Raw genomic sequence first — 25,575 nt, 5'->3', positions numbered from 1 at the left:
GGCTGGACCAGGGCATCTCCTCCTGACTCCTTTCCCATCTACTTATCACCTCAAGGGGCAATGACCGCCTTTTCCAGAAGGGCAGTTCCCTCACGCCTTCTGAGTCTAGCCAAGGACGGGTATTCAAAACGTCCTTTCTTGGGTGGAGAATGGACGGTTTTGGGGGTGGAAGGCAGCCCCCTCTTTCTGCCAGATGGAAAGGGAAGCGCTTCCTCCGCGCTCGTGTGCTGGTTTCCCGTGTCCAGCCAGGGTGGCGTGATGGCCCCTCCACCTCGAGTGGGCTGAGCTGAGAGACAGAAGTGCTGCCGGGGGTGCCTCAGCTCCCAGACACCCTCACCGTCCCCAGTGGCTGGTTCTGATGCTGCTGGCAGTCTGCCCCTCCCTCTCATCAACCCCCGTCTCCCCTGTGGGGCCTTATTACTGACGGTCACCCTCTCTGGGTGCTATGAGGTCTCACACACCCTGATTCCTAACGTTCTCCAGGGAGACAATTCCTTAGGCTGAGCGGTTTCCTGGGAGCCCAGCGAGGCTTTCCAGAAAGGAGTGGGTGTGGAGGAGTCTCTTGCGGAGAAGGAGAAAATCTACGGACCTATAAGACAATAGGGGGATTTAGGAGTTGTGGCTGGTGAAATAAAATGGAATAATAAGAGCTAGCCTGCCACTCAGTGTCTGAATTTTGCCTGTGCAGGCACCAAGACAACAAAGGAAATAGGTCAGTGTGCCCACTCTCTTACTGCCCACCCCCAGTTCCTAGGTGTTGGTTAAAGACCATTCCAGATGGGGAAGGGGGTGGTCAGGGAAGGAGAGGGGGAGACAGACAGGGGAACAGGGGACCTAAGGCCAACCTGGCAGCTGCTTTACAGACAGAAAACTTTTCTGTGCTTCCAAATGCTGTTCTTACAGTTCGGGTCTCCTGGGCTTGCCAAGTTGCACTGGGATGGGCGTGGGGGTTGTGCATGTTTGAGATCTCTTGTTTCTGTTGCCCAGATTCTTCTGACATGTACTGAGTGACTGCCCTTCTCTCATACTGAGATCTTTCAGGTGGAGTGCTCAATGACTGGTCTCGCATCACCATGAACCCCAAGGTGTTTAAGCTACATCCCCGCAGCGGGGAGCTGGAGGTACTGGTGGACGGCACGTACTTCATCTATAGTCAGGTAGAAGTGAGTACGGTCTCAGGCCTAACTCTTCTTATATCCAGAATGCAGATCCGGTGCAAGCCACATAGGGGCACTGTGGAGCCAGCCAAGACCAGCCAATGGCTAACTTTCTGCTTTGGCGGGTGAGGGGGGTGGGGGCACCGCTCGGGGAGGGAGTTAAACAGAGGAAAGAAAGGGGCTGTTTGTGGGCTTTTCCTAGCCAGATACCATTGAAAGACTGAAAAGAGCCCCCTCCGACACTGTGCTACCCAATCCCATCCTACAGCGCCCCGACCCTTATTCTCCCCTCCCCACCCCGTACCCCCCAAGGTGTTTGATTCTACTGCCCAAGTTGAACTCTGGTTCAGTCCCGCCGTTCCAGGGCTGCTAAGAACCTCTTCCCCCCACACTGCCAACTTTGAAATGAGCAGGGCTCCTGTGTACTTTCTCTCTGCCTCAAAAACCTTTTCTGACTATCCTTCCTTCCTCTTTCTCCCATTTGTTTCTCTTCCTTTCTGTTTCTCTGTTATGCTTGCCTCCTCCTGCTGTCATTATTCCAGCCCTTTTCTCCCTCTGTTTTTATACTTGTCCTGCCTGGGCCCAGTCACCGGGTCTGCCACCCTACTCCCACACACCTGCTCGTTGCCTCAACCAGATGGCTCCTCAGAGCTAGAGATAGATGAGCCCCAAGGTTGGGGCTTCTGTGGGGTGGGCATCAAGCAGGCAGATGGACAGAAGGAAAGTGGAGCCGGCAGAAGGGCCTCACAGGAGAGTGGCCAGAGAAGGTGGGTTAATAAGCATTTGCTCCACCAAGCACCCTGGCACAGACTGGGTGCTGACCAAGAAATTGGGTGGCACCTGAATACACTGCTCCCTGTGGAGGAGCTGGTGGAGGGAGCAATGTTTGATAAAGTGAGTTAGGGTGACAGATGAGGGCCACGATCCCAAGGGGGACAGGTGAGTGTAATCCCAATGTCCTGTGGGGCATCTGTCCTAAGCTGGGGCGGGGCGGATCAAAGCTTGCTAGTGAAGGATAAACAAATTAACTTTCCAGGCCTAGGAGAGAATTGGGACTCACCTCAGGCTTTGGACACCGTGCAAATTGGGAAAATCCCCCTGACATCGGGACTTTGAAGACAGGTTCACACTGTCTTCCAGCCACAAAGTATAGTTAGGGGCCTGGGTTTTGCCCTTCCAAATTCCTCATCTCATTAATGGTGGAGACCTCTCCACCTCTCTGCATCTGTTTCCTCAGACATCAGATGAAGGGGCCAAGGGACCCGGTGAGGATTCAAGAGAAACACAACAGGGGCAGGGGCTGGCTGCAAAAGGGCTGAAGAAAGGGCGAGTTGTCACTGTCTCCTCTATCTTTATCCACAAATAGCCCTTGGGACTGGAAGCTAGTTTGTATTCAAGCGTGTCTGCTGCACTGACTGAGCCCCCTGTGTGCGTGCACAGCCTGGGGCTTCATGCCCAGCAGGGGGTGGGAGGCCAATAAGGTACACTTCTTGCCCTCAGAGTTTACAGCTGGTATGCTGCTGCAAGAAAGATTGGCCCAGCCGTCTGAGCCCCATGGCAGGGTGGGGGAAGCATAGACTCTAAGCCTGTCGGCCCCCGCCTTTCCTGTCGGCTAACTAGTGGGCCTACAAGTGGCATTGCCCCTTCCCAAAGGGAAGAGGCAGCTCTTCTGAGAAGGTCCCTGCCCTCCTTCCTCTCTCCCCCAATCTCTTCTCGTTGCCTCTCACCCAGGTGTACTACATCAACTTCACTGACTTTGCCAGCTATGAGGTGGTGGTGGACGAGAAGCCCTTTCTGCAGTGCACCCGCAGCATTGAGACGGGCAAGACCAACTACAACACCTGCTACACCGCGGGCGTCTGTCTCCTCAAAGCACGGCAGAAGATCGCCGTGAAGATGGTGCACGCCGACATCTCCATCAACATGAGCAAGCACACCACCTTCTTCGGGGCCATCAGGCTGGGCGAGGCCCCTGCATCCTAGATTCCCCCTGTTTTGCCCCTGCCCGTGTCCCCGTCCCAGGTTTGGGAGCTGGGATCTCCCCACAGAAGCTCTTAAGTGCTGCTGTGGAGTGAGGTATATGGGCATGGCAGCTGCAGAGAGAAATGTCCCACTGCTATTTATTCCCCAGTGATTCTGGTATGGCAAGGCCTGCTTGCCTGGCCAGAATGACCTTGAGCTAACGGGACAGTTGATGGAGCCCCAGGGTTTACGTGAATCAAACTGTCTTCCTTGTCTCCACGTGGACTGCCTTATGGCACAGACTCTTCCACCTCAAGGTCCCCGTTGGCAGTTACTGTTTGTTGCACTAAAGGGAGGGTCCAGGACAGCAGGCGAGAGGAAGCGGAGGTGTGCTTCAGACTGTGTGGGCGAACTTCTGACCCCCAAGGGGGGCTGTGGCTCCTCTCGGGTGGGGGTGGGGTGGGGGCGGGGCTGGAGGGGATCGTTACAGCCTAAGGAGAGGGGTGGGGAGGGGAAAGGCCAGTGCTTGTGGCGGAGACCTAGAGAGAAGCCTGCCACCAGGCCTGTGACCCAGGCAGTGGAAGCGTTCTTGCTGTGGCACACTGCAGCCAGCCTGAGGGTCAGAGAGCTCTTCTCCCTCAGGCCAAGAGCCAGGTCAGCAGCTTGCCAGGCTTTGGGGACAGGAGGTTTGCTCCTCCTTGAAGCAAGTGCAAGGAATGGCCACAGACTTGCCTGCGGAAGAACCTGGAGCCGGACATGGGGCCACATGTCTTTCACTTTGTTTACAGCTGTGCTTTAGGCTCAGAAAACGCCCTGGGTCCCCTCCTAGTTGCTCCCCCACCCACCCCTCCCCAGCCTGGCTAGACCCTCCTGTGTCTTTCTCCACAGGGCCTACCTCTGTCTGAGACAGGCGCCTAAGCTGGGACCTATGCTTATGTGAGTCTGAGATACTCTCTAGATACCAGGGCACAAACAGAACCTTCCATTTGTTAAGCAACACAAATATTCATCTAGTCGAGGTTGTGTCTGGGGGCAAAGCATCAGACCCGACGATCTCCAGAAGCCTCTTCCAATGTCAGTATTTAGGCAGCTGCTTTAATAGCCAACTAAAATGCCCAACTCCCAACCTGCCCCTGGGCATCAGCAAGGTGGATAGGATGGGGTATTTTTTCAAGTTTGCTGCAAGGCAAGTGGGCATTGGCCCAGGCCCTATCTGAAAGCACAGCTACCGGTGCCCTGCTAACCCAGCATTTCCTCGTTCTGGCTTCAGAAAGCTGCAGTTGAGCAGCATCTGCATGGACCCCAGGCCCGCTCCCCTGCATTGAGGCCCCAAAGGACCCAGCATCTAGGGCCTTGGAGCAGACCTCTGCCCTGTAGTTGCCACTTCCCTGAGCCTCCCACCAGGCCCTATGGTGGGACTGTGCTAGGGCCTTATTTCTAAATGCCCGGGCCCAGCCTGGTGCCTGGGTGCCGGGTTCAGCCCCAGACTGGGAGGGCCAGCCTTGGACAGTCTGCTACTCTTGCTGCTGCAACATGTTTCCTTTTGAGAAGATGGGGAGCGAGCTCCTTCGGGCAGCTGAAATTGACCAAGAACAACATGTACTCCGTGTCTCAGCTATGCCTTCTCTTTCTAAGCAACCGCGCTGCCTGGTTGCTTAATAAGAGCCCTGCAACCCCCGGGGGAAGCAAGCCCGAGGCATGTGTCTGGCCCTGGTTCCTATGACGTGCCTTACACAGCCCTCCACTGCAGCAGGAACAGATGAAAATTTCTCCTTCAAACTGGGAAGGTACTTTCTCTCTTACCCTCTCCTTTAATAAAATCACAAATCCTACTGTTTAGACGAGGCTCAGAGACCTTAAGTGCTTCAACCAGGATCTCACCCCACTGAACCTACCGGCCTGGGGCTTCCTTCCACAAGGTTTGACTCCAAAATGATTCCATTGAGCCACAGCTTTGCATTGAATTTGCGGTCCTGAGAAAACCGATAACAATGGTAACATGGGCTGAAAAACCTTGCGGGTTGTAGGGAGAAACCCAGAGAAGCCCCTTTCTTTCCCTGATGGTGATGCCCATTTTCCTGGCTCCCAGAGGCTCTGTGGCGGAAAGGAAGGCTGTTTCTGTGGGAGGCGGCCGTCAGCTTTAGAGCTCTTGCATTCAGATCTGTCTTGGCACCGCATCCAAGCAGCAGGCCTCCAGTGCCCACAAGAGCTGACATGTCACTTTTTTATCCTTTCACCCAGCCATGAACCAAGCAAGCGTGAGGTACAGAGCCCCTGATGCAAGGGGACTCCTTCTTTGGTGATGCTACAGTTGGGTTATAGGAGCTGGCTGCTTCCCACAGCCACCAAGGGACTCCTTACCTCTTTCTACCATGCCACAGAGAACTCTACTGCCAGGATCTTTCAGGGATGGAGGAAAGCGTGTGGGCTAGTGCAAAAGCCAAAAGGCTATAATTCCTAAAGGGCATTCAGACACCTGTCCTATTCTCCTGATATGGAAGGGATTATAAGGGAGGTAGGAGGTCACACAAACCCTTGATTCATAAGGAACCCTAGAGGGAGGGGCATGAAGAAGGAAGCAATAGGTAGCTGGGGAGCCCTGTTGCAGCAAAGTTCACTGGCAAAGTAGTGAAGCAATGTATTCATAAGAGAATATGGACATAGATTGGCCATTTGGAATTATGCTGATGGGAATTCACAGGAATGCAAAATCTAGCACGGAGAATGAGACAAGGACACTTGTGAGCAGGTGGGTGACAGGTTTGAAGGAGAATCACATGGCAGGAGCTTTTGCCAGCTGCTTAGGCTTGAAAGGCCAAGGCTGGCACCAAAGTCAGCTGTCAGGGCCACTCAGTTGCGGGTTCCTGGGGGAATACAGTCTTGGTCTCATTTGCCCCTTCATCCATCCTGAGCCAAATTTCTTCTGCTGAGCAGGAAAACACTAGGAACCCTGGAGGTAAAAAAGACTGGCATCCACGTGTGAGAACATGTGTTTCATGGAACTTTTGGTGGATGCAGATCCATTCAGATTTAAAGCCAGGACGGCTTTTGGAGGGAATCCTGCCCAACCCATATTCTACCCCTTGTTACTCAAGTAGAAACTGAGGCCCAAGGCAGGGAAGGTGACCCGCCCAAGGTGAAGAAGTTGGGACTGGCAGACTCAGCAGAGGTGGGAGGATAGAATGTTCCTGTCCCGCACAGCCCCTTTCTTTCTTCCACCCCCAGACTCAAGGCCGGAAGTGCTTGGCCCCCTTCAGGAGCCTGGCCAGGCAGGGAGAGCAGAGCTCAGCCTTAATCGGAGCTCTTTCCTCCCTTAAGGCGGTCTCCCAGCTCCGGCCTCTGGACTAGAAAGTTCTGCACTGGCCTAACAACCAGGAAGTCCTGAAGCCACCATGGCGCTGCCTCAGGTCCTGTTCCTGCCTGGAGGCTCCCCTGGGCCATGTGCGCACAAAGAAGGGACCGGATTTTTTTGTTTGTTTAAATCTGTGTCAGGGCACTCTCCAAGGGGAGTTGCGGTGTGTCATTTCTTTATTTAAAAAGCTTCCGGCTGGGGTGGGGGGTGGGCTGTGTTGTGAGAATGGCCTGGAGCAGGCCAGTGCTGCTTTGGGGGTCAGCATCCAGTGTGAGATACTGTGTATATAGGCTATACATAATGTATATAAACTGGGATGTAAGTTTGTGTAAATTAATGGTTTATTCTTTGCAAATAAAGCTTTTTCCCCCTCTGTTCTTCATATCAGCTTGAACAGTTCCTACCTGCCAGGTGTCTTTTTGCAACCAGTGCCACATGGAGCTGGAGGAAAGACCAAGGCCTCCATGGTAGAGGGGCAACGAAGGAAGGGGATCCCGATCTCCTGTCAGAATATGCCGCCTCTTCTCGGTGCCCTGGACCACACGCCCCCATCCCCGTCACCCTAGGTCTTCTATAACTGCATGTCAGTGTGCTACAGGTTTTGCATCAGCTTGAGGCTGTGATCTCTATAACACAAATTGCAGGCCTGGGCCCAAAGCAGCTTGGGTAGATCCAGCTGCCCACTCGCCATGACATCCACCAGTCTCACAGACAAGGAGACCTATGTTCAAAGAGTTTAAGTAGCTCACCTAACTAGGAAGGTTACATAGATTTTCAGAGAACTGTTGACAAGATCCTACCCTGTCAATTTGCTGTTAAACATTGAGATGTCGTGAAATCTAGGGCATTGTTTGCTCACAGATAGGAAATGGGCAAAAACATTTGGCAGCGAACAGTTCTGTGTGGCACTCCAGTGTATGGCATTCAGTCACTTTCAACTCTGTCTAGTGAGCGATCCCTAACCTTTCTGGCACCAGGGACCGGTTTCTTGGAAGACCATTTTTCCACAGATTTGGCTGGGGTGGGGGCAGGGTGGGGAGTGGAGCTCAGGCTGTAAGGTGAGTGCTGAGGAGCAGAAGGAAGCTTCACTCCATCGCCACTCACTTCCTGCTGTGTAACCTGGTTCCTAACAGACCTCAGACCAGTATTGGTCTCTGGCCCAGGGGTTGGGGACCCCAGATCTAGTGTGCTGGCCTGGCCTGACTCCCACCCACCGCACTACTTTCTGCCCGACCACACTGCATCCACCACTTGGCCGGAAGCTCTGTGCACAAGCAGCCCTGTGAGGGCTAAAAAGAAGCAAGAGGCTCACAGGAATAGGACCAGGTAGCAGCTCAGGAACACCTAACTTTTCTCAATCCCAGCAGCCTTTGCCACCATTGTGTGGATATTGAACGTGATGCTTCAGCAGGAATGTACACACTGTAGCCTATCACAAATCAGTGCCCAGGTGCGCAGAGGCTGGGTGTTGGGGCCCAAGCTGGTCCTCTGGCTGCCTTAAGTAGGAAATACATTTGTGGGTTTGTTGTGTTTTTTTCAGGGAAACCAGATTAAAAACACCCTACGAGGGTTCAGGAAAAATGTCATCTCAGGCCCAGGGAAGTAAGAGACAAGAGAAGCAGAAGCCTTTCTTTGCCCTACTGTGTATAGATACCACCAGAAGCAGGCACCCAGGCAGAGGCAGCTGATCATACTGGTGAACATACAGGATGTTCTAGACTGAGCTGACAAGTCAATGCAGGTAAATCACAAGGACTGAGTGGCATTCACCCAAGAGGAATTGGAACAGGGGGCCATGGGCCAAACTGTGTAAGCTGCTACTGCCAGCCATCATCAGGCAGAGTCCAGAAGACTCACCATCCAGGGGAACTTTACGGTGGCCAGAAGCCAGGCACCTCACTTCCATTTTAAGCAAGATGGCTGACTCTAACACAGGGCAGAGTCAGAGAGCCAGGCAAGGATAAGCGAGTTGCTGGGGGAAAGAGAAGACTAGGCCTGGGCCTGAGCCATTCTGTTACAGCCCTATGACACGAAAACTGAGAGTGGACTGGTGGTGGTAGAGGGTATTGATTACTTAAAGTTTCAAAGGACTGCTGACAAGATCCTACACTGTACACTTTGTTTTAAACATTCAGATGCCAAATTGAGGGCTTTTTTTTTTCTTGCTGAGGGACAGGAAATGGGCAAAATGGTCACAGAATAATTTTGTGTAGTTCTTCCCATTCACAAAGTTCAGTCACACTGAGTATCATTTGAGGTAAGCAAAGGAGGGATCATTAGTCCCATTTTCCAGATGAGAAAGCTGACACTCATAGGTGACTGATTGTTCCGAGTCACATGGCTTGATGGGGGTGGAGCTTGCACTCAAAGTCCACTGGGTCTCAAGGCACCCAGCCCTACTGGACTCTGACACAAGGAGACGGAGCTGCTACAGAGCTAGAGAAAGAAAGGCGTCTGGGGATCCCAGGCCCTCAAACATATGAGCTGGAGCACAAGCAGTATGCAGATGAGCTTTTTATTATATGCATCAGTTTCCTCAAGGCCTTCCCCTGGAGCCCCAAGGAAAAGGCAGAGAGGAGCTTGGAAAGAGGAGACAGATGAGAGACAGAATTGGGGATTCAGAAAAGAGCTGAAAGGGCAGCCCCTCCTCACATTGAGGACTGGCCAGATCAGGAGCAGGAGCCCCCCATAGGTGACTTCTGTCCCGTTTACTGGTTCCACATCCTCCAGCGAGGCTGAAGCAGCAAGGGGATATCTCAGACTATCACCAGCTCCTGGCTCTCTGAGAAACCATACTGGGTCTTGTGCTTGTCAAACAGCTTCCGCAGGGCTTCCACGTAGAGTGCATGGTACTTGTCCACCACCTCCTGGCTCGGCTTCTCGATCTTGGGCACTATCAGAGGCTCCCCGACTGCCAAGGGAGATGAAGAAGGACGAGAGAAGCATCAGAACAGCTCATGCCTCAGAATGGGTCTCAGTCCTCCAGCCCAGCTCATCCCCATCCTCACCACTCCAACACCACCCACCCCAGGCCGCCTCCCCGTGCCTGGACACCGTCAAAGCCGAAGCTCAGCCTCGGAACTGGATCTGCATCCCAGACGAGGCTGCCAGCAAAGGGCCTACTCACCAACAGTGGTTATGGGGTGAGCATGGGGCAGGAAGCCCCAGGAGTTCTCAGTGAAGCCGCGCCCATAGAAAGCACAAGGGTAGACGTGTGTCCAACGCTGGAACCACTTCTGGAAGCGGTTGATCCAGCTCCCGGGAGTGAAAACGTACTGACCATACAGCTCAGTCTCCCCAAAGGCATAGGCAGGGATGAGCGCGGCCCTGTGGAGGAAAGGCGTATCTTTGGATAGCCAGACCAGTAAGGACCCTGCTCAAAGCCTGACATGCTATACCACCAAGTGGTCTCTGGCTCTGCCTATGGGCTCCTCCGCCCCTAACTCAGCCGGGCCTAGGTCCAGGCTCAGTGTGAGGGCTCCATGGTGTACCCCAGGCATCCTGTGGGGACAGAGTAATAGCAAGCCCAAGGAAACAAGTCCCCTCTCCCCTGTGAACCCACAGGCCTGCAACATGGGAAGAGAGATTCAAGGAACATTTCACACATGCTTTATTCCCTTGAACGCACACGGCCATTTTGGCACCCTCTGAGATGGGGTGGTAGCTGGTCACCTTTCACAGAAGGACAGGCCTAGAGGACAGGCTGCTATGAGGGACATCGGGCTCAGACTGGCCCTCTAGCCTTTAAGCAGAAATGCTTCTAGGACCTAGAACCAGGTCTAGGACCTGGTTCTGTATGACACAGAAGGAGCTTCACCTCCTGTTTAAATATAATTTCCTCAAAATCCCTTCCTCCTGCCCTGCTGCGCTTTTGGGACGGCTCTCCCTGGTCTAGACCAGAACTAGCATTACCCGTGCTGGAGGGCCTTGTGGATGAACCCAGTCCGCTTCTTCAAGAACAGGGTGGTGGAACCCGGCACACTGTGCATGCACTCAGGCAGGCCACCGACGACCACGACCAGCATGTTGCCCGTGCCCTTCTGGGTCAGCAGATAGTCGATGGAGGCCCGGCTCACGGAGCACAACCCTGGCAGACAGAAAAAGGCAAAAGGTTGTGAGCTCTTTCCCAAACCTCCTACCTTTCCTGGCAAGCTCTTCAGAGCAAAGAGAAGGCCTCGTCTAAGGCAGGTGAGCCTGGGGCAGCTTTTGAAGACCAGATGGGCTCGAAGAGGTGTCCTTGCTCACCCTTTCCCCCAGCACTTCTTCCTCAGGGAGCCATTTTATTTAGTTACTTATTTAGTAGCAAGAGGACAAGGGAGGGAGAAGGAGAGAAACATTGATGTGTGGTTGCCTCTTGCATACTGCCCCCAACCAAGGACCTGGCACACAACCCAGGCATGTGCCCTGACTGGAATTCGAACAGGTTACCTTTTGGTTCTCAAGATGATGCCCAATGCACGCAACCACACTGCTCTGGGTGGGAGTCATTTTTCTTTTGTTTTCCTGTCCGAAAAGCCCACTCACCTGTAGACATGGCGTAGTCTCTGAAGAAAGGCACCCAGAAAAAGGCTCCCAGAGTGAGCACATAAGGGGTGATGCCAGGAAAGATCTTGGAGAAACCTGAAGCCTCTGTGGCAAAGTTACCAAAGCCTGAATGGCACAGGAGCCCATGAGGGTGGTAGACAAGGATATAGTTGTGGCAGGGGGAGATCTCATGAGTCTTCAAAAGCTGTGGAGGAAAGAGTTGCCAGGACAGGTATGACCAGGAAAGAGAAGAGACCTCCCGGCCAGAGACCTGGAAGGGGAAGGGCTGTTGTGCCTGGCCCGCAGGCTGGGGTAACGCACAACTGCAGCAGTCATTGTCCCCGAGGGCCCACATGAGAATGCTGTCCCAACCCCCACCCTGCCCCAACCACAGGTAACGGAGTTAGGGCTGGGCCTAGGGCCCAAGTGGGGATATGGGGTTGCTCACCCTGAGTGGGAAGTAATCACAGTACAGTTTCCACAGGGACCAGCGCCTCACACAGAGAAACCGGCGGCCACCTGAAAATAGAGCACATGTAGCCAAGCTGTGCCTACCCCCACCATCTCCTTCAGAGCGCTTCTGGGCCCGCCACAAGGTACTCTCTGCTGCCCCCTGCTGCCTCCTGGCCTCTTCACTGACAACCAGAACAGAGTATGGTAGGTCATGGCCAATGCAGGGCGGCCTAACTTCCTACTTAACTAGCTACCCCTCCCCTCCCCTGATGCAGTTCTGACCTGGGCTTTCTAACCCCCAGAAAAGACCCCTGCCCTCGGCTTCTGTAGCCCAGGCAGGGACAGGCTGAAGGCTGCTTGGGGACTGGCCTAAGCCTCTCAGGAGTGTAGGAAGAAGAAAAACAGTAGTGGCCCCAGTAGGGCCCTTACCTCGTTCAGGGGTCTTCCAGTCAAAAACCAGCCAGATGAGAATGACCACAGTGATAGGCCAGTACCGCGTATACAGCACCAGGTAGAGGTTGACAGAGATCACGGTGGTCACTGGAAGACATTCAGCCCAGAGTTAGGAAATTGTGAACACTCCCGTATACCTGCCCTCCCTGCACAGTTCTGCGCAATCTTGATGCACACACCCTCAGCCATGCCCACGCAGTGCTTTCACTCCACGTACTGGGGACCTGGCCTGAAACCCAGACATGTGCCCTGACTGGGAATCCAACCAGCGACCTTTTGGTTCACAGGCTGGCACTCAATCTACTGAGCCAGACCAGCCAGGGGCAGCCTAATTCTTAAATCAAGTGCAAAGTAGAATAAAGATCATCTCAGTCTCAGTTTGTCTCGCATGTCCCTTTCTCAGGAAACTCCTGGAAGAAGTGTGCCACCAGAATAAGAGAGTGAACTAAGACAAGAGAGGGCATGGGATCCAGGGAAAAAGGGACCCAGCCAGGAAAGGAAATGAACAGGGCTGGGACTAGGGTGAGGCAAACGAGGCGCCCAAGGACGCAAAATTGAAGGAGACACTCATTCTCAGGATCAGGCAAGTAGACGGCAGCTGTGTGGGAGGCCAGGCTGTGACAGGAGTCATCAGACCCCAAGGCAATGAAAAGGGGCACAGGTGGGGCGGGGCTTAGAGATTCCCAGTGGGTTCCTACAAAGAGGAACATGTCCACGGAAAGTTTGGATATGTAGTGGTTACTAAAGCATCTCTAACAGATAACTAAAGAAATTTTAAATGAGCTAATTGTGAATTCCCGGGCAGGAGCTGGGGGAAAGAAGTTGCACAGGGAAGGAAAATAGCCTTAGTGCACTAAATAGCTCAATTGTGGATAATAAATCCTAGTCACGCATTTAACTGAAACCTGGCTATAACCCCGAGGAGAACGGGGAAAGAGGAGAATCTAGCATATGGATGGGGCCAAATTCTCATCTTCATACTTGGAAGTCAGAGACGGTGTCTAATTGTTAATTCAGAATGCAATATTATTTTGAAAGTTTAAATAATTAAATGTACACATATAGAGGTAAGTTCCCGAAAGACAAGAGCTGACAAAGTTGAAAAGGGCTGCCTCTGAAAAACAGATCTAAGGAAGGAGAAAAGGCCAGCAGTTTAGGCTTTTAATACACTCGTTACAAGATTATTTGACTTTTGTCCGACTGGTGTGGCTCAATGTGTTGAGCGCCGACCTGTGAACCAAAGGGTGGCCAGTCTGATTCCCAGTTAGGGTCATGGGCGCCTGGGTTGCAGGCCATGTCCCCAGTAGGGGGCGTGAGAAACACAGCCAATTGCTGTTTCTCTTGCACACCATGTTCCTCTCTCTCTCTCTCCTTCTCCCTGCCTTCCCCTCTCTCTAAAGATAAATATTATCTTTAATAATAAAGTGGGGGAAAAAAAGAGTAAACTCAAGCCCTGACTGGTGTGGCTGCGTGGACTGAGTGCCGGCCAGCGAAACCAAAGAGTTGCTGGTTTTGATTCCCAGTCCAAGGTTGCAGGCCAGCTCTCCAGTAGGGGGCGCACGACAGACAACCACACGTTCATGTGACGCTACAAGGAAACAATACATGTGACCATACCTGGAACACAGTAAGTGCCTAACATGAATTTCTCCGGGTCTCTTCCAGCTGTGCTTGCCTGTCATTCCTAGATTAACACTGCTCTTTTCAGCATTGGGGTTGGGAGGTGCACAGAGCCCACATGCGTTCTTCCCGCCCAGATATCTTAGTAGGTAATTGAGTTCATGTCCCCGCCCGCAGCGCCAGACTGATGAGAAGGCTGTCCAGGCCCCCCTCCCACAGGGCTGGTCGGCTTAAACACATAGAACGCAGCAGCCAGCACATGACTAACTTGCCCAAAGCGTCTGTGGTGGGGATAGTGGACAGATAGATGGGTGAAGTCTTCCCCACCAGAGGTTTTTACAGCTTCGCTCTGTCACCAGGACAACTGCCTGCCCCGCGATGGTCTGCTCACGTTCTGCAGGGTGCGGCTAAGTCCTTTGTCTTGGCTGGCCTCGCGGAGCTGCTTCCCACTCTCCACAAACATACCCTCAGTGCCCCGCTGTACACCCGAAAGCTCGAACATACACATCAGCAGCAAAACTCTTACACGCGCGTACACCCATATGCACCCATACACCCCCACATGTATATCCACGAATACCACGGCCATCTATGTCAGGCTACAGGCCAGGGGGACTGACCATCCTGAAGTGCTGGGGACCATCTAGGTTTTAGCATCAAAAATCCAGCTAAGCCCTAAGGCCCCTCGGTCCCAGGCAAACCCGGAGAGTTGGTCACACTACCAAAGGCTGAAGACTCACCGAAAAGCCAGACACTGAAAGCCCATTGGAAGACCGCGAAGACCTCCATGGCGATCTTGAGGTCCTTCTTGGACAGCCAGGCCATTGCGCCCAGAACCCCAGAGGCCCAGGTGAGAGCTGTTTCACTGCGCAACCCCAAATGCTCAGGGGCTGGAGCTGCTTCCTCTTTTGAAGCTTTCTTCTTCCGTCCCTGCCCAGTGTCCACGCCCCACAGCCCGCATCCCCACCCCTCCACAGGATCATGAGACTATGTGCTGCCTCCACTTGTCCAGTTCCTTGCAGTTCTCTCCTCCAACTGCACTTTCACCCCCTTCTGCCGGACCAGGATCAGGTGACGACATTCCCCTGCACACCTGTATAGAAGAGCGTGGGTGTAGCTATGGTGTGGGAAGTGGGGGCTGCTGGGGAGCTCTGCAGAGCCTGTGTGGATTGGGGGTGGTGCAGGGAGGAGTCCAGGACATACAAGGTCTGTCTTCATTTCTTTCTGAGGCCTAGCAGTTAGATCAGACAAGGGCCCCAAGATCTGACCAGTTCTGCTTGTTATTTCTTGCTAAATGTTAAAATGTAGCAGAGTATTTTGGAGCCAAAGCTGTAAACAGGATGAGCAGGCAGGAATTGAACCCATGAAAGTAACCAACTGCAAAGAACACTAAGCCTCCCTCTTCAGGGAGGCAGATCTTTAAATAGGAACCCCACCTCCTTTGTTTGTTACAAGTAAACAAAACTACCTTGAGATCGGGAACACAGCTGTCCCTGGTCTCTCAGGGACAATGTGATCAGAGGGGAGGAGGGGGTCACAGGCCAGGCCTAGAAATACTTTGGCTTTTTGGTCAGTCCAGAACTCACTACCTTCTGTGAAAAGACATCACATATAGTCTGTAAGCGTATAGTAGGTGCTAAATAAATTTGTATTGAATAAACAAACAAAGGTGATTACTTATCAAATTATTCTCTGTACATGTAATTCTGGAATGCATAAAACCAATCCACAATTTTTTTAAAAGTTAGACCTCTGGTGACCTCAGGTAGGGGACTGACAAGGACGGGACACAGTGGGAATTTTAAGGGTGACAACAACGTTCTCTGTCCTGACACAACTTTGAGTTACGCAGATCAAAAACTCATTTGTCAAAACTCAGCAAACGTACACTTAAGACTTGCACATTTCTCAGCATGTAAATTACACCTGAAAAGTGAACAAACATGGAAGTGCAGGCTGAAGTGTTTGGTGGTGAAGGTACTAATGGCTGCAGTTCTCTTTGAAATGCACATAGGATGTACTGACAGGCAGATCAAAAGACAAAGTGCAATGAGTCCATATAAACAAAATACCTGTACAATCAAGGTGGTGGGCGTTCCCTGTACAATTCTTTCCATTTTTCTGCAGGCTTGAAATTTTTTCCAATAAGATGTTGGAAAAATAAATCCCTCAAGGTCACAGTAAAAATAAATTTTAAAGATATGGTTCCCACATGCACATACATGTGTGCATGCAGCCTTTGTGTGTGCATATATATGTACAAATGTAAATATGTGTGTATTCAATATGTGCTGACAGCCCTGGCTGGTGTAACTCAATGGATTGAGTGCTGGCCTGTGAATCAAAGGGTCGCTGGTTGGATTCAGGGTCTAGGGCACATGCCTGGTGTTATAGGCCATGTGCCCAGTAGAGGGCGCTTGAGAAGCAACCATGCATTGTTGTTAGCCTTCCCCTCTCTCTAAAAATAAATAAAATATTTTTTTTCAAAAAAGAAGAGGTAAGTAAGCAGGAGGAGACTTCTGAGGTGTTATCACAGTAAAAAAATGAGAGATGATGGCTCAGGTCAGATTGTTGGTGGTGAGGAGAGTGGCAGGTGGGCAGATTCCAGAAATCTCTAAAGCAGAGGCCCCACACGGGGCCTCTCCTCTCTGAGGCTCAGGCGCCTATACAGGGGAGTCCCATGAGCGAACAGCCGTTACCCAACTCAAGGGGGTCGAAGCTTGGGGTGCTCTATTCAAAACAAGACGTGGTTGTACCAAAGTAGTTTTATGTACTTGCAACGAGTAAAAAAAGGAAAAACAGGATTCACACCCAAAGCTTTGCCTTCCTGAGGGTAGGCTTAGCCACTATTCAGAAACACCATTTGATCATCAACATGTTGGATGCTTCTTTGCAGTTGGCTACTGTCTATCATTCAGTTGACTTCCTGCCTGCCCAACCTGTTTACAGCTCTGTCTACAAAACATTTTGCTGCACAGCAAGAAAGAGCATTTAGAACTGCCCAGACCTTGAGATCCTTGTCTTTTCTAACATACCCACCACAAGCCCTGCCCTGGCCTGGGTACCTTCCTTGCATTTAACCTGGTCCCACCCAGCAGTGCAGGAAAAGTGTGGAGTGTTGGGTGCGGTTCACCTGCTAGGATGAATGGCTGTTCTGTGAAGGGGCTGGCAGGAACTGAGGCTCAAAATGGCCACACAGCTGCTCTCCAAGAGCCCGGGCACCAGGACACTGAGTGTGGGCTCCATCCAGTGGGCACTGAGGAGTGAAATCAGCTTCTGAGCAGGGATGGCGACTTGTGCCAAATGTCACGTGAGGATGACTTTCAGGCACAGGGTGATGACTGTCAGGGCCCAAAGGCCTAGCTGCCCCCATGATGTATACACAGGCTCACCCTGTTCTCTTCTCTAATACCTATTGGAAAACCAGCTCCACCTCCATCCCAAGTAAGTGGATGGGCTTAGGAGACTTACCCCAGCACAGGAAAGCCCACAGGCCCAGCTGTCTCTCCCCATTAGATGGACTTGCTAGTTGGGAAGGGTAGCCCACTCCTTATCCAGGCTTTTATTGAGGAAACTTCCTGAGACAATTCCCTGTTTGAAAACACTGCTCCAGCCCTGGCTGGTGTCACTCAGTGGGTTGAGCTGTAGCTTGTGAACCGAAAGTCGCTGGTTTGATTCCTCCCAGTCAGGGCACATTCTGGGTTGTGGGCCAGGTCCCTGGTTGGGCATGTGTGAGGGGCAGCCAAGTGATGTTTCTCTCCTTCTTTCTCCCTCCCTTCCCCTCTGTCTGACAATGAAGGAAATAAAATCTTAAAAGAAAAAGAAGATACTGCTCCATAAAAACTGGACGCAGGTGAATGGCGAGGGATAGAAAGGGCACAGAGGAAATAGTCTGACCTGGCTATCTGGTATGGAGATTGGTATGGAGGTGAGGGGGCAGTAGAGTCACAGCCCACATGCTGACCTGGTCCCGGTGGTGGTGGGGAGGGGTCCTGAGGATGGGGACCATAGGAGGAGCAGCACTTCTTGCAGGGTGACAGGAGCACCCTTTTCGAGAGGGTCCTGCAAGAGCAGCAGCCCCTGGGATGGCTGGGGTGGCTGGTACAGCTGGCCTCCGTTGCTGAAGTGAGTTCTGCTGACCCTGACCTTGCAGAGATGGGCTCCAGGGGCAAGTACAATGGGGGAAGAATGGAAGACTCTGCACTTGCCAGCTCCCACTTAAAACAGAGCACCAGGTCTCTTCTAATCTGCTTCCAATTGGAATTCCACGACAGATTGTCTTTGAGACAGGGGCCGACAGGGGCTGCACGTCCCCACCAAGGACAAGCTGCCGTGGTGGGCTGTGGGCCAAGGGCATGGGGCCCAGGGACATTCTCAGGGGCCAGCGCCAAGGCAGCGATAGGGCCTGTTGCCAGGCTGAACAGAGAGGGAGAGATACTACTGAAGAGGTAGAAGAACACTGCAACGCGGATGCGATGGGTAGACAGGCCCTCCATGGAGCCACCTGTTCCTTGAGGGGTCTTCCTTCATAGCTGCCCTTGCCCTGAGGACTCGGGTTCTGCTATTCCTGCCTCTTCGTCAGTTCACCACCCCTCACTTCTCACCCTACCTCCACCCTGGTCTGGGAGCTCTCAGGACCACAGACTGAGTGAGACTGGGTCCTACTGTCCTCCATGCCCCAGTCCCTAACACAGGTCCCACACAGTAGGCACCGAGTGACATTTTTCTAAAACTGTTACAGAACAACAAGGTGGGGCTTAGGCAATATACTAGTACCCAAAAGGAACCCCCAGGTCCATTATGTCCGCCGTCTATAGGAAAGATGTCTCTCAATGCCAGAGATTCGTGAAAAGGAAAGGAAATGTTTATTTAATGCTGTACAGACAAAGTAGTGACCTAATGTCTTCATCAAAATCCCAAAGTCCCTTAAAACACCCACAAACAGACACAGTCCTTCCCCCCTGTGCCCAGTCTTGGGTACTGTATCTCAGGAAAGGAAATAGAAGTCCTTGGCTCAGGCAGCCCCCGGTTCTTCCCAGTAATCCATCCTGGCTGGGAGACCTCCCTGGGTTCTCGGCACCATCAGATGTGTAGCCGGGATCTCTGCTAAAGCCGGGTGGTGGTTCCCCCTACTGATGCTGCAGGGGTCCCCCTCTGGCAAAGCTGCATGCTTCTCCCTCAATGTCTGCCGTGTCTGGGTTTAAATCCCTGCACCAATCTTCCTCTGCAGCCCCATTTCTGACTACGCCCACACTCGGCCACACCTGCCCTCAATTTCCCATCCTTTCGAGCTTTTCTGGCTGCCATTATGGGTCTGGGAAGGTGTAGCCCATGTCATGGAGCCAATCTTCTCCAAGCTCCCATGCAGGCGCTGTAACCCAGGGGACCTGCCCCCCAGTCACATCTTGGGGGGGGGTCCCTTTCCATCCCCCTGGCCCAGGGCATGGCCATAGCTATTTAGCATATCTAAGCGACCAGCCAAAGGCTATAGGTATGTTAAATGACCATGCCATGGATTAGCTGCAAAGCTGTTGCTGTACAAAACGGCCCCGCATGTTCTTGCTCTGTGTGCCCCTTCCCCCAACTCACACCTGTGGAGGAGGGGGTGAAGACATCTTAAAATCTCCTGGACACCTTGAGTTCTGGACCCCATTTCAAATGCCCATTTGGGGTCCCCCCTCTTGGCTGCACCCTGTAACTATCCCTCCTTTCACACATACACCGACTTGCAATTCTTTTAAAGGACAATGGACGAAAGTCTCATCCTCTTGTAACTACTTCCGGCTGGACATGGACATTGTCCTACCTCCCCGTGGGTCGGGGTGCCCTGAAAGGGAGGGGGGTGCAGCACGGACGGAGTCCTTCCTGTAAGGGGAAGGACCTTACAGAATCCTGGTCAGTTGGCCGTCACCAGGAAGTCGCAGGCTTGGTGTCCAAAGGCTGGCATTACTGGACCGTTGGCATCCTGGTCATATTCTGGAGGTGACAGATTTGGAAGGAGTTGGAAGGCACAATTAAATCATAACCACTAAATGACAAAGGCAGGGACTTAAGTAAAGAATGGCTTATCTGGAGGAAGGTATATAAGGCATGCTACATGTATCGAAAACTCTTGTGGACCATTATACTTCACTTGGGCTGAGGGAAGTATATATTAAGATTTCCCTCCTTTCAGATTTCTGGCCCCTTTCTGTCCAAGCCATCAAGACAGAAAAGGGAAAATCAGTTCTAAAGTGAAGCCCACAGACCGCCCAAACCGTTCACCAGCCCAACCACTTAGGTTCAGCCAAACCGTTGAGTCTCAGGGGGCGATGATGAAAATGGGCTCCTTAAGTGAGGTTTATATTCACTCACTCATTCAACCAATCACTCAGGTAATGAAGTCTTAGGCATATGCCCTATGAAAACAGAAGAACACACAGGTTAATTCACGTAACAATCCCCAAACCAGTCTCTGTGCCTGTGAGCCTGTCTTTTGGGAAGACATTCAGTTGTGAGGTCCTTCTTGCAATAACATTTAGCAATGGCAATTTCACAGGTCCTCCACACCTGCAAATTGTACATCTTTGGTGATATTACAAACTCAATGTCAACTTTTAAATGAAAACAAACTTTCAAGAGTTAGCTGCGCCATTCTTATGTCTAATACTGAGCACTATGATTTTCCTTGAACTACAATTTTTCTCCTTACGATCACCCTCCTTGTTATTAAAGGGACTACTTTCAGTCCCACTTTTAATTTTGACTGTTCGTTTGCATAAACACACCAAGAGCAGCCTGTATCACTTATGATCCTTGAGTCCACTTTGCTGGAACTCACACAGAGAACCTTTAGATTGACTTCTCAGTCTGCCCCCACCTTGGGGCACAGAAGCAGAGCCACACATCCGCCATCTGGCTTCGCCTGTACCAGTTGTTTCACTCAGATCCTTGAGGCTTCCATTGTGCCCACAGGTACCTTTTTGGCCATCTTTCAGAAAAGCAACCTTTGTTCCTTCCCTGGAAAGACTGCCATGAACCGCACAACCAACCAAAGTACCAGGCTTTTCTCGTGGGCTTACGCTAGCTTCACAAGTCAATCCCAGTTCCTCAGGGCTTTCTGGTGATGACCAGAACCCAGACATGCCTCCTTCAGGAGTGACATTCCAGTCAAAGTCTTGGTTAACAAGACCACTATTAGCGACTGGTCTTATTGGTTTTATGCAAAGAAACCTTATGTCATCAGTCCCTCCTTCAGAATGCCAAATTCTGGAGGGATCAAGTAGGGAGAAAAATACAAAGTCTGAAGGAAAATCTTTTTCCTTCTGATATCCACCAGGCTTCTCAAAACTCTCCTACAGAGTGTGAAGTTTCAACCTTCCCTGGAATCCTCAATTGTCTTTTCAGAGAAGATTCAGAGCAAAATCCAAAACACAGAGTTCCAGAACAATACACAGGTAGAGGCATTCTCTTGCACCAATGCGTCCATTGGTACCTTGCAGAGACATGCTCCTTCAGGCCCGGTCTTTTGGCAGAGACATGCCCCCTTTGCCTCTGGCTGAAGCACTCATCAGCCCCAAATGACCCTTCCTGGGGCCCCGCGTGGCAAAGGCATGCTCCCCAACCGGTTACAAGTGACCTTTCCTAGGTCTTAAAGTACAGAAGGTTTCTGATCAGAAACAACAGCAATGTGTGAAATTTGCTCTTTTCCCACGAAACCAGGTAGTTCAGGTTTCCTTTACTCCAGGTTTAAAACTTTTACAGCCTTTATACATATTTTTACTCATCCAGATTTAACCATTATTCTCTTTTAGTCCTGGTTCCTTTCTCACACAGGAAGGATTATACTTAAACTCAGTAAGTAGCAGGTAAAAGTCCTTGGCTTTACACACACTTTTATGACATGACAAGCACTGTTACCCTGTACCAGGATTCATTGTCTCTTTCCGGAAGAGGAATTTCAACCCTTCCTCCGGAGTGCAGGCCCAACTTTCCCTTTCTGCCTCCGCTGCAGCAATAGGGTCTACGTCTCCCCTCGGGGGTGCCCGTTTTACCCGTGTGTGGTGAATCCAGGGCTTCATTCCCACCAGCTTCAGGGAGGAATGCGTTGTCCACAGGACATCGTAGGGACCAGTCCACTGTTCAGACAGCTGCTGTTCAGGGCCTTGGCTCTTCCAGGTCTTCAGTAGGACCTGGTCCCCTGGCTGGAACGGGTGCAGGGGCTCGTCAGGGGGGTAGACGGACCTGCAATGAGCAAACGTGCAAAATGTCTGGTTAGTGTCTGCCCTAAATGCTGTACATATTGCTTAATTCGTGCCTCGTGCTCCAAATCCAGAGGGGGTGTACCTGAAACAGAAATTCGGAGGGCTTTCCCATAAGCTATTTCAAAAAGGCAGATTCTCACTCTCCCTTTCCCTTTTGCGATGTGGACACTCATTCCTCCAGTGCCCCTCCTCCTTGCAACAGGTACATTGATTACAGCCTAATGTGCCTTTCTTCTTCTCTGTAAGGCCCCTTTTGCCTCTGGCCCAGTGGCAGGCACCCGATGAGTTTCCCTGTTCTGCCCCAGGGCCCCACTGCTTTCAGTTTCCCTGGGCTAACTCCAAAAACACTGTGGCCCGTTTTGCCTTCCCTGCTTCCCGGGCATTGTAGACTTTAAAGGCTATGTCCACTAGCTGGGAAGAGCTCATTCCCAGTACTCCGTCTGCACGCTGAAGTTTGTTCCTGATATCCGGAGCGCTCTGCCCAATAAAAGTCATGTTTACCATTCTCACGTTCTCTGGTGCCTCTGGATCAACATCAGTGTATTTCCTATATGCCTGATAGATCCTCTCTAGAAATTCAGAAGGATCCTCATCTGGCTTCTGCTGGAGAGTCTGTATCATATTCAGACTCCTCTGCTTGGGCACTCCTTTCCTAAGTCCTTCCAATATGCACTTTCTATAGTGTCTGAAAGAGGTTAAGCCATCTCTGCTATTCGGGTCCCACTTAGGGTCTACCCGAGGCATTGCCTCCACTGGGTTAAGAATTCCCTCGGTGTCCTCATCGCGGAGACGCTGGGCCTCCTGATCAGCCCTACTTAGAACCAACTGTCTTTCGTCTGCTGTTAGCAAAATGTTCAGGAGGGCCTGTACGTCTGCCCAGTTTGGGTGGTGAGTGGCAAAAATAGAGGCAATAAGATCTGCCATCTTCTGAGGATCACTCCTATAGGAGGCATGGGCATTCCTCCAGTTCAGCAAGTCGGAAGTGCAGAACGGAGTGTGAGCCCAATAGGAACCAGCGGGCTGGCCTTCTCCATTGATTCCGCCTATCGGGTATTGCCTCAAAGGGTATTGGCTGGCTACACCTTTGGAGGCTCCCCGGTTATAGGAGGTGCCCTGGCGAGTTCTGGGGGGTGAGACACATTCCTCAGCAGGTGGGGGGAAAGCGGTTGGCTTTGGAATCTCCACTTCAGGGTCAGTTACGGGAGGAAACAGTACTGCGGTGGCTCCCACCGCCCGTGCAGGGGGAGGTATCACAGCTGTGGTAGTTCTCATCCCGTGTGAGGCTGGAGGTGTACAAACCTCCATCAGCTGTGAAGGTGGCGGCCTCAAGAGGCCCCTCCCACCTGTAGAGGGACTGACGTGATGCAGGCCCCTCCCACCTGCAGAGGGTGGTGCCCCAAGGCTTCACCCTGCAGAGGGGGCCAGGCCCCTCCCACCTGTGAGGGGGACAGCCGGTGGAGATGCCCCCCCACCCGCAGGGGGTGGGGTGGAGGCAAAGCACTGGCACCTCCCACCTTCTGGGGCAGCAGGGCTCCAGGGCCCACCCCCACCCCCTGCCTTGAGTCCTGCCTTGAGTCCTGCCTTGAGATGGGCTTCCCCGCAAAGAGTGTTACTTTGGAGACAGGGGTGTCAGAAAAAGAGCAGAATCAATGACAGCGGGAGCATGTGGAACACTCCACAATGGCTGACTCCCAATCTGCATAGAGAAGGCCCCGTGCTCGGCGGAGGCATGTGCACGCATCCCACCATCTTAACACCAAGCAGGGAAACAGTCAAAGCTGCTGGGGAGCTTCCCGGTCTTCAGATCCATCCCCCTCCATCATCTCCCCACTTCACCCTCTCAAAACCCCTGCAGATTCGGAGTTGCAGAGACTGAGGAAAACACAAAGATTTTCTGAGATTTCTAGTTCTGACCTACCCCGGGAGGGCTCCCTGTGGCCTTCCCTGAGCCTCTGCAACTGCAGTCCTTCTTCCTGCTCTGGGAGCCACGCGGACTCCCCACTGGTCCTACTCCTGGGTCCATCCCCCACACCCCACCCCGCGCCAGGAACGGACAAAAAAAAAAAAGAAAGCTAGATAGTCCCTTACCCAGCAGTTTTTACCGCACCCAGGCAGGGTTACCAGATAAAACCCAGCACACCAGTTATATTTGAATTTCACACGAACAAGCAAGAGTGTTTTAGTGTAAGTATGTCTCAAATATCGCATGGGATATACTTACACTGAAACATTATTTGCTGCTCATCCAAAGGTCAAATTTATTTATTTTTAAAGATTTTATGTATTTATTTTTAGAGAGGGGAAAGGAGGGAGAGAGAGTAGAAGATAAACATCCATGTGACAGAGATGGGGGACCTGGCCCACAACCCAGGCATGTGCCCTGATCTGCAATCGAACTAGTGACCCTTTGGTTCTCAGGCCAGCACTCAATCCACTGAGCCACACCAGCCAGGGCTCCAAAGGTCAAATTTAATGTAGTCCTGAGCCTTTATGTGCTCAATCTGGCAACCCTACGGCCCAGGACCACATAGTCAGCAGCTGGCAGGCCTCGTTTATCACATCCGGACAGCAGAGCGTGCTCAGTGGCTCAGGGGGTGTGAGGGTCACCTTCAGTTTCTCGGCTTTCCCAAAAATCAGGCTAGCCCCCATGCTCTGCATTTGATGATTGAGTCACATTCTCTCAGGACTGTCCTCACTGTGCGAGTGATCTTCCTGCACGCCTCACACTCACCCCCACCCCAACCACCCTTCTGTTCCCTGGGTAGGGCTATAGGCCTTCAAGCCCCAGGGCCGTTTTCCCTGTCTCTCTTTGGCAAACTGAGTCAAGGGACTGATCAAGGGACGGGAGCCTGCCCAAGAAACCCAAACAGAAGTTATGTCATGGGGGTAGGAAAGGCCAAGACCAACTCTGCTGGAAGGTGCCAGGATGGACCCCAAATGCCTCAAAAGACTGAAGATGGCTGCTCTGCTCTGCCTGCTGAGCAATGAGTGACTTTACTGTTTCTAAAGGCCCTCAGGACTTGGGGGCCTCGGATAGCCATTTCTCCAGGAAGACCCCCCACCTCTAACATTGTGCCACTGGTATTAGGCCACAAACTCTCCCCTGTGTACATTGCTCCAAAGTTCTGCTTCCACTTTACAGGGCATTCTGTAATTACTTGGGTGTTTTAAACATATATTTATGTATTTATGTATGTATGTATGTATGTATTTGGTTGTGGAGGGGGAGAGAGAGAGAGATACACTGATTCGTTGTTCCACTTATTGATGCATTCATTGGTTGATTCTTGTATGTTCCCTGACCAGGGGACCAAACCTGTAACCTTAGCATATCAGGATGATGCTATAACAAACTGAGCTACCTGGCCAGGGCTGTTACTTGTTTTTTTGTGTGTGACTTGTTTATTTTGTTTTTTGGTCTGTCTTCCCTTGTGTGGCTGTAAGCTCCTTGAGGTTAGGGATCTTTGTTTATTTGCTTCACTGTTTATTTTATCCACAGTGCTTAAAAGATGGACTGGCAAATAGCAGGACTGATAAATGGGGGCTGAATGATGAATAAATGAAGGACTGAATGAGCAATACAGGTAAAGGGCAGGAGCAAGGTCAGGAACAATATTGGGGCCAGTACAGAAAGGAAGCATGAACAGAACATGACACTCTTGTCATCTTAGACTCTTAAGGACAGGTGGGAGGGTGAGGAAAGAGCAAACCCTCAATGATGTACTCAAAACCCTTTCATGACAGTGCCTCCCTCTTGCCCAGTCTCCCATGCCCTTACTCCCAACCTCTCCAGCCCACTGACGCAATCCCA

General features: G+C 51.8%; 2 protein-coding genes across 5 annotated transcripts in view; one reads left to right on the top strand and one right to left on the bottom strand.

The window, feature by feature from the left end:
- EDA (ectodysplasin A) overlaps positions 1-3,523 on the top strand; it is a 301,514-nt gene extending 297,991 nt beyond the window's left edge. The window contains exons 7-8 of one of the 4 annotated variants that reach the window (XM_045847439.1): positions 1,042-1,157; positions 2,889-3,523. In XM_045847439.1, the coding sequence (XP_045703395.1) occupies positions 1,042-1,157; positions 2,889-3,140 (368 nt within the window). In that variant the 3' untranslated portion in view covers positions 3,141-3,523. Of the gene's footprint in view, positions 1-1,032; positions 1,164-2,888 lie in introns of all 4 variants that reach the window. The other 3 variants (XM_045847438.1, XM_045847437.1, XM_045847436.1) reach the window with 3 other exon arrangements.
- A 5,546-nt stretch (positions 3,524-9,069) lies between these two features.
- On the bottom strand, positions 9,070-14,366 carry AWAT2 (acyl-CoA wax alcohol acyltransferase 2). Its single transcript, XM_045847512.1, has 7 exons — positions 14,262-14,366; positions 11,878-11,988; positions 11,444-11,514; positions 10,996-11,200; positions 10,384-10,558; positions 9,599-9,798; positions 9,070-9,382 (listed from the first exon to the last, which is right to left on the bottom strand). The coding sequence occupies exons 1-7, from the start codon at positions 14,344-14,346 to the stop codon at positions 9,228-9,230; spliced, it is 1,002 nt and encodes a 333-aa protein (XP_045703468.1). The 5' UTR covers positions 14,347-14,366; the 3' UTR covers positions 9,070-9,227.
- Between the last annotated feature and the right edge of the window lie 11,209 nt (positions 14,367-25,575).

This window comes from Phyllostomus hastatus, unplaced genomic scaffold, assembly GCF_019186645.2.
Source record: "Phyllostomus hastatus isolate PE091 unplaced genomic scaffold, TTU_PhHast_1.1 phas_contig_551, whole genome shotgun sequence".
In the NCBI taxonomy this organism is placed as follows: domain Eukaryota; kingdom Metazoa; phylum Chordata; class Mammalia; order Chiroptera; family Phyllostomidae; genus Phyllostomus; species Phyllostomus hastatus.
Note: the sequence above shows the minus strand (reverse complement) of the source record. Positions and strands in the feature narration are given on the sequence as shown.